We start from the raw sequence: 8,544 nt of genomic DNA, 5'->3' as shown, positions 1-8,544 counted from the left end.
AAGGTACCTACGTATTGGATGGCTAATGGTCCTTACACAACTGAAAGTGAAATTGAAAAGTTACAAATATGCATGCATATTGACTTCTTTATGAACTATTTATGTTTGTAGTTTGCATATTGCATAAGCTTTACAACTGTGTGTAAATGATCAAAGATTATGTATAAACGTATACGTTCATTGATAAATAGAGAATCAACGCATTAGTAATCAATGTTAGCATCCCCTGGCGGGGCAGTGAGTCGGTGAGTCCAGCGTCCACTCGGGCTGCCGGTGACAGGTAATCGATGCGGCTCGCTAGTTTATTTGGCTATCGGTTCCGCTCTCGTGTATCGAATAGATCTAATCGATATCCCTAACTCGATATGGTTATGAGTCGAGGGCTATTCGATTACGCTGATTTCGTTACCCCGCCGTTTACTCACGTATCCTATCCCTTACTTGCTTTAGTGAAACGATAGTGTTTGCTATAAACATTAAATTTAATCTACAGTTAGCTTTTATTTTATGCTATCCATGCTGAGCGTAAAAATACAGGCAATGAAAGAGTATTATTATATAATTAAGAATGATTTATTGGTAAATAGTAGGTACATTTACACGTCATAGTAGATACATACTATGAAAATATTTCTACATCTAATTTTCATTTAACTTCAATTGTAAACATATCGTTAGCCTGCCTACCACAAAAGTATCTTCTATTAAGTATATTCAATTTACATGATTTTATTCCACACAGGTATCTAGTTTTGTAAGGTTTACATCTTCGTTGAATGTTCTAGCGAGAGAGAGAGGTCTCTTCAGGTCGTTATATTGAGACCGTTAGAGCATTGTCAGCACTCACAATGAATGGGAATAAAACTAGCAAGCGGAGGGTTACAACTTACAACTGGGATTTTTATGTGGCGTAGCTACTTACGTAAATGTATTTAAAGGCCAGCGTTTAGGCTCTTAGCCACCTTTATGGATTCGACGTAGTTTTACTACCTAACGGTTGTTGAAATCAGTGTTAGTTTTAGGTACCTACCAGAATCTATAATCAATATTATTTTTATGCCCACTTAGAAATAAAAAAGGAAATCCATCTATAAAAAAACCGGCCAAGAGCCTATCGGGCCATGCTCAATGTACGGTACCTAATAGACTTTTTGCAAAAACTCAAAAACGGCTTAACAGATCTGGTACGCAATATACTTAGGTCATAGAGAAAAAAATACATAGAGTGCTCACTCCATACATCAGTTTTAGTACCAAAAAGACTATTAGCATCTAGCATCGAGTAGCGGAACTATCAGTACTGCTACTTGACAATAGATGTAGCACCGACCGGAAAGTCTTATGCTGTTGATATAGGACTTTCCGGTCGGTGCTACATCTATTGTCAAGTAGCAGTACTGATAGTTCCGCTACTCGATGCTAGATGTAGACACTGAAATTAATAGTCTGAACTGATGTATGGAGTGAGCACTCTTGTCTTACTATATTTCTCTATGCTTAGGTATAGTTTTCCTTGAAAGTCTTTACTAAGATTTACTTTCAAGATTTTTTGTATTTTTTGGAGCCATATGGCTTTTTGACGGTCAAGAAATGATTGATTACCACCATATGGTTCAAAGGTTAGAGGGGGGCACCGCTTTAAAATGATATAAGGGGTGTGGTGTGCTCCCGGTCGCCAACAAAGCTTTCGGCTGGCAGAGCGTCCGTATACTTAACACTATTCCCAGCACCGTCTAACCTAACCTAAGTGTTAGGGCATTGTGCCCTTACAACTATTCAAGAAAAAGCAGACCAAATTAGCCCTGGCTTGCTTAATAAAATACTTACCTTACCCCAGAGCCCGTACCATGAGTCACTGACAGTGTCAAAACTAACATTTACGCTATCGAGAACGTAATTTACTTTCTATACATCTCGTTTGCACTAATATGCGAGTACGAGCGAGATGTATAAGAAAGTAAATTACGTTCTCGACGGCGTTTATGTCAGTGCCAAACTGATGGTAGTCGTACTGGTGCAGTTAGTCGATATGAATTGACCGCAAACGGGAATCCCGTATCACTGATATTCACTGAAATTATAATTTCAACCAACTTCACTTTTTTAGTAGGTAACTTTAACTTGCTTTAACTGACACGTGACTCCCCGTCATATTTTCGCGAAACTGTGACATACTTAATGCTAATGTAGTTTAATTTAATTTAATTTAACTTAATTTAATTTAATTTAACTTAATTTAATTTAATTTAACTTAATTCAATTTTTTTTTTCTTTTTAGGTATGTAAGAACCTAAAATGAAAAAAAAAAATCCAAAATGTACAATTTACATTTTGGACTACAGAAAAACTGCATTCAGATATTGCAAAAAATATTAATTCAAGATGGACTATGGTATGACTAAACATAATAAGCGCGAGCGATCGTATCACATCAAAAAAATCAAGTAGAGATTTCAAAATCTGAAAACTGTTCCAGTACATAAGAACCATCACTTGACGCAAGACGTATAACTTTGCACCGACTGCTGCTGTTGCCATGTCTCGCTGCTCGCAACTGTAGGTACTACAGCTGGACCGACTTGACGTTGGAGTTGAACATCCTGATTTTCGTACGTCGAGTTATCACAGTGGACGTCCATACAGACTTCAGCTGGGCATAATATTATGCTGCTCGCGCGTTGTTGATGCGCGGTTCGACATCGCTGTCCGCTACCCCTGACGGGTCGACCACACTCCCTAGGTACGTAAATCGCTCAACTTACTGAACTGCCTCACCGTTAACATATACTGCCGCGGGCCGCCGCATCCAAGGTGTCCATCCAGGCCAGGCATCCAAGGCGCATGTCCTTTGTTTTCGGTCAAGATCGCGACAAATGGAGGATTCTTGCATCTTGTCTTGTCTTGTCTTGCTTATGTATGTACTTATAATGGCCTTACGGCGCGATTCGGGAAATGAAATAGAGATTCACTAGATATGAAATAGTAAAGATATGTGGCGTTCCACGGCAAAAGGTACCTTATGACGGCTGGCGCTTACGCTATTATTAACGCAGCTCCAATATTCAGCCGGGGCAATGGTACCTTTTGCCGTGGAACGTCACATATCTTTCTATTTCATATCTAGTGAAGCTCTAATTCATTTCCCGAATCGCGCCGTTAGCCTCTGGACAAACCTTAAATATGTAGGTTGTTTAGGGAATTACTGACTTCTACACAAAGTTATACTTTAGACTTTTATAAAAGTTGATATCTTCACCCATTATTAAAAGGTCCGTCACCTATTCAGAATAACAGTGGGACTAATTTAAGATTTCCGTACCCTGAAGACTGAAAGAGACCCCATTGTAATAACTCGCTGTCCGTTTTCAGTTCACGCAGTTTAACCATTGAAACCATTAACTTTTAGGAAGCATAAAAAAATTAATTGTTCATTCAAATAACCGGATCCTAAACCCTTACTGGAATCGATCCCATAAAATCTTTTTGTAAGTCAAAAAACCGTTTCTTTCAAACTTTAGTCATGTTTTACATGTAATTATTTTCCATATTTTCACGGAAACGTATTGTACGAACGTCTATTTCAGTCAGTCTCGGTACAAAAAGTACTGACGTTGACTGTAGCATGACAAATACGAACGTTTCCAAGAATGGAAAACAATTATGCACTACATTTATAAGTTACGTCGGTGAGTAGGTTATCAACTTATCAATATATCTCGAATATATATCGAAGAGAGCCATTGAAACACAACAATAGTTGCCAATTAGTGTCTTTCCCATCACGGGCATCACGGAACAATGGTGTTCCGGACATTTGGGTGGCGTGCGCAGAGCCGAAGCCAACACGTAGATGCCATTTTGACACTTTAATGAAATGTAAGGGCCGCGGCCGTAAGGGGTATACCGAGCCCGAGGCTATATGCATCATAGAGTAACTTATACTATAGTTACATAAGTACCTACTGTGCATATACTGTGCCTGAACTGTTTTTTGACAAGTTTTCAAAGTAAAATATGACATTGATACATCAAGGCAGACCTAGTGGTTATATTCTCTTTGAAAGCGGTTTGTTTTCAAAGGGCCTACCTAAATAATAAATCGGAATTTAGAATTAATGTGGCTCCGCTTTTTTAGAGGGAAGTGAAGGGCCTGAGATAATATAATCCACCTTTTCCCATGAAAATCTTTCGAAATCTGCGTTTTTAAAGCATTCTTCCGAATTTTTGTTATTTTATCCATTCATCAACTGGCTTCATTGCTATCCAGTTTGACATTGACATATCCCACAGTCAATCAGTCATAAACTCTAGCCGCCCATACGTCAAACCTTGCCAAGCAAAATGAAATTTTATTTTGTCAACACAAAGTTCAAATTGGAATGGAACAGGAGACCTTTTTATAGGTCTCTGGGCGGCTAGAGGTTAATTTGAAAATGACAGCTGTCAAACGGTGCTATGCAGCTTGTGCTATGCAGCTTGCACTATGCTTGCACACTAGGCAAATTGGTGCGGAGCGCACCAGTATTATTATTACTTGTCAGTTGGTGCGACGTGCAATGCCCACCGGTATCGCACCACTATAAAAGTGATCTAACATCTAATAGACTATCGCACCGCACCGCGACCTTGGTGCGTCGCACCAATAAGTAAGAGCAAGAAACGGATATCTCTTTCTCGCTCTCACTTATGGGTACGACCCACAATTTCATAATTAAATCGGCGAGCGAAATTGACAATTTAATCAGATTGAACAAAAAATTGGCCTGTCTAGATTGGTCTTGTAGTGTAAACTAGGCTTAAATTTAAATTATTTACCACAGACAAAGCAAAACAAAAGCATCACCAAAGCTTCACGTCTTCACGACAGACCACCGACGCGCTACGCGAGATGTCAATTTGTTTCGCGAATTAAAAATTGCTAAATTAGATTGCGAATACTGCCGGTGAAGAGTAAATACCATTTTATTACTTGTACGTGAGTTAAGTCCATGGAGGATAATAATTATCCTGTTTTATTTCAGATGCAATTTGAAACCAGATAAATATGGATCAACAATTCTCATTGTCTTGGAACAACTTTCATGGAAACCTAACAAAAGGATTCGCCGGCTTATTAGGAAACGGTGAATTTGTGGATGTGACTATTGCGGTAGACGGCCATTTACTACAGGCGCATAAAGTAATTTTATCGATATGTTCACCTTACTTCAAGAAGATGTTCCAAGTAAATCCGTGTCAACATCCAATTAGTAAGTTTCATTTTATTTATAGACAAACTTTGTGTATTCAAAGCAGTATGTTTATCAAAAAAGTAAATAAAACACTCATTTACTTTTTTGATTATGATAGCTTGAATTCAATTGAGATTTGTTGCAGTTGTCTTGAGGGATGTTACATACAAAGCCATGAGGGATCTGTTACAGTTTATGTACAATGGAGAAGTCAGCGTAAAGCGAGAAGATCTCACAAGCTTTTTAGGCACAGCAGAAGTTTTGCAAATCAAAGGATTGACAAATAAAGAGGTAAGTTTTTATCTTCTCTAAATATAGGTCCACTCCAAACCAATAGTAGTGTTAACAATGGGTATATTATTACTTTTCAGACTGATGAAGAAGACAATGAGAGAGAACAAAATTTATCTAAACATGATAATGAATTACCAACTTCCACTCCAGAGCCCGAGCCATGTCCTACAGAATCTTTTGAAAACACTAGAAGTGAGGAGACTTCCCAAAATGATGTGCAGGATATTTTTAAACAACAACAATTTATAGATAAACTCCAGAGGCTAAGCAATTTGAAAAGGAAATCTGAAGAGTTTCTTCAAAAAAATTACTACACAGATGTGCTTAATGTAGAGAAGAGAGCCAAAACTAAAGAAAAACAAAACATTCATCTGCATTCTAATAACTATGATAATATAAGGAATATGTATGATGTACCAGTAGATGCCACAACACCTTTCAGCACACATATAACCAGAACAATAAAAGATGTCAACGACAAAAGTAAGGAATCTGAAAGTGCACTAGACCTAAAAACAGAATGTGATGACAGTGACATCATAGTCACTGACCCAGCAATTTGCAATGATCCAAAGAATTATGATGGATCTCTGGAGGGACAAAAGGATTTATCAATGGGACTAGATTACCACTCTCCGCAAGATAGTAAGTAATAAAGTATTTGTAAGCTCGATACATTTATTTTTATTCTACTGTTTAAGAACCACCTACATAATCATAGACATTTGTTTCCATAATTTTTAAGTTACGCTTACCTACTAATGCTTGTTTGTTTATTTATTGGGGTCTCAAATATTGGGACATCCAGGATTGTGTTGAAAATGCAATCATTTTTATTTTCACCAACATTACGCCAATTTTTTTTGCAATGCCTTCATTCTGTGAAAACACGATGGCATTTTCAACATTACTGTATAACTGCTGAAATCATTTATCTTTTGCAAATGTTGTAATGAAAATGCCCATCGTGATTTCAGATTGTCCCAGTCTGAACTCACTATTCATCGATTTAAAAAACTTAGTAAATGGTAAAGTGGCTAACAACATGTTGAGAACTAACCCACATGAAGACTACCCGAGCCACAGAGCAGAACATCGACTGGTTACCATACCACAAAAAGAAGATGGCAAAAAGAAGTACCCGCAGAGATCTTGCAGACTATGCTGGAAAATCGGAAAAAGGCGTGATACCAGATTTATGTGTAGTGCCTGTGAACTACCATTTTGCAAATCGCCATGTTTTGAAATACATTTTAATGATATTCTCAAAGTATCACAGTTGCAAGGCGACTATTATGCACCATAGGCGTTAACACATATGTTTATTATTATATTTTACATTATTAGACCTCTAAAGAGATGTCCCAATTATCTAGTTTAAGAGATATTTGTAATGGTTTTAGTGATACTCTAATTGAGATATATAATTGAATCATAGATTCTAAACACTTCTGATTTCTGGGACCAAAAAATTCAGTAACGAGATAATTTGGAAAAGTCTTTTGATAAGATCAATGTTTATTCTTAATCATGTTAGGTTTTAAAATATTTAATTATAACATAACTGACATACAAAAATAGAAAACAATGTTTTCTCCAGAAGTACCTAACTACGAAGCACAATAAAATTTATATTATTGACAATTAACTGTGATAGTGAGCTTTTTCCGCTCTCAAGTGCCAATTACACTAAGAATGTAAAATTAAAAAGCATTGTAATTTGCAAGGAAATTGTTACAATCTTCCAATATGCATTTATTTGTATGAGAATTCATACTGTGCCATTGTTTCTGCCATCTCAAAAATACGTCAAAGACTTAATTGCTCATATTCTAGTCTAATTATTATTTATTGAAAATAAGCTCCCCAATCGTTTGCCTATGTCAAGAATAATTTTGATGATAAGGTGATTTGGTTTAATCTTAGTATATTCTTATCTTAAATCTATGATCTCTACGTTATATGAACATTGACTCGTGTTTTGTGACTGAAATAAGATTCACATTCCTACTATTTGAAGTGATTGGTTTGGCATTGGCAGGTGACCAGTATGCAACCTTCATTATCAGCCGAAGTCGGAGAGCAGGCTTGTGATGTTATGATATCTACATTATTATTTTTATCAATGTGTGGTTTTGTATTCTGTGTGGTTTGAATTTAAGTAAATGTATTTTTATATCAATTTTCTACAAATAAAACTTATAAACGACAACTCGTCTATGTTTATTGCGATCACAAGAATTCCAAAATGCTTATATGCTGTCTTGATACAATGCTTTATTTTATTCGTTTGTTAGTTGAAAATTTATTCCTATCTATTATTACAGGTGCCCTGTCCCTGGTTGTGAACGATACGTGCGAAAACCAACAGTTACCAGTGCGGTATAAATACATATACAGCCGAAAAGGACATAAACAGCTAGTGCATATGAACTTTGTATATACAAAACACTCAACAACACATGGTAAAACATCGTGGAGGTGCGTTCAATACTTCTCACTAAATCGATGTCCAGCCACTGTCGAAACTATAGACACTATGATATACGCCGTCAACCATCAGCATAACCATGAGGATTGTTACGAGAAATTATCTAAGAACAGCATTTATGAAATGAACGTATTGCCGAAGTAAGTGAATTGTATGTCTCCTGTGTCAAACGTGTGCGAAGTTGTGTAAAACAGTATCTAGAAAGCACATTAAGATTGAAGGCTAACTAGGAGGATGATGTTCTGTGGACATTCGTAATGTATAGCTGGTCAACCAAATATTGTCAGTAAAAAAAGGCGCCAAATTCAAATTTTCTATGAGACGATATCCCTTCGCGCCTACATTTTTCAAATTTGCCGCCTTTTTCTACTGTCAAGATCTGGTTGACCAAGTATAGTTACTGAACACTAGTGAACACATCTGAGGCATTTGATACGTAACCTAAATATTTGATAAAATTACGAAGTTCCTAAATTAATTTATTTTCTATAACACTATTGTATAGTTAGGTACAAGTATTGATTTAGA

At 36.6% G+C, this 8,544-nt stretch overlaps 1 protein-coding gene across 2 annotated transcripts; it reads left to right on the top strand.

Annotated features, from left to right (window-relative positions):
* Positions 1 to 4,858: 4,858 nt before the first annotated feature.
* On the top strand, positions 4,859 to 8,242 carry LOC134658369 (zinc finger and BTB domain-containing protein 43-like). 2 transcript variants are annotated; one of them, XM_063514019.1, is made up of 5 exons: positions 4,859 to 4,950; positions 5,022 to 5,249; positions 5,377 to 5,522; positions 5,603 to 6,170; positions 7,853 to 8,242. In XM_063514019.1, the coding sequence occupies exons 2-5, from the start codon at positions 5,045 to 5,047 to the stop codon at positions 8,158 to 8,160; spliced, it is 1,227 nt and encodes a 408-aa protein (XP_063370089.1). In that variant the 5' UTR covers positions 4,859 to 4,950; positions 5,022 to 5,044; the 3' UTR covers positions 8,161 to 8,242. The 2 variants fall into 2 exon arrangements, with proteins under 2 accessions (XP_063370089.1, XP_063370079.1); XM_063514009.1 differs by lacking the exon at positions 7,853 to 8,242 and adding an exon at positions 6,503 to 7,737.
* Positions 8,243 to 8,544: the final 302 nt, after the last annotated feature.

This window comes from Cydia amplana, chromosome 2 (assembly GCF_948474715.1).
Source record: "Cydia amplana chromosome 2, ilCydAmpl1.1, whole genome shotgun sequence".
Classification (NCBI taxonomy): Eukaryota; Metazoa; Arthropoda; class Insecta; order Lepidoptera; family Tortricidae; genus Cydia; species Cydia amplana.
The sequence above is the reverse complement of the archived record's forward strand: the minus strand, read 5'-3'. Positions and strand labels throughout refer to the sequence as shown.

What these genes read in the sequence shown, in the direction of transcription:
- LOC134658369 (XM_063514009.1), top strand. Translation starts at nt 5,045, where the DNA reads ATGGATCAACAATTCTCATTGTCTTGGAACAACTTTCATGGAAACCTA. An exon ending in AAGGATTGACAAATAAAGAG is followed by an intron (nt 5,523 to 5,602) that starts GTAAGTTTTTAT and finishes ATTACTTTTCAG; the next exon opens with ACTGATGAAGAAGACAATGA. An exon ending in TTACCACTCTCCGCAAGATA is followed by an intron (nt 6,171 to 6,502) that starts GTAAGTAATAAA and finishes TCGTGATTTCAG; the next exon opens with ATTGTCCCAGTCTGAACTCA.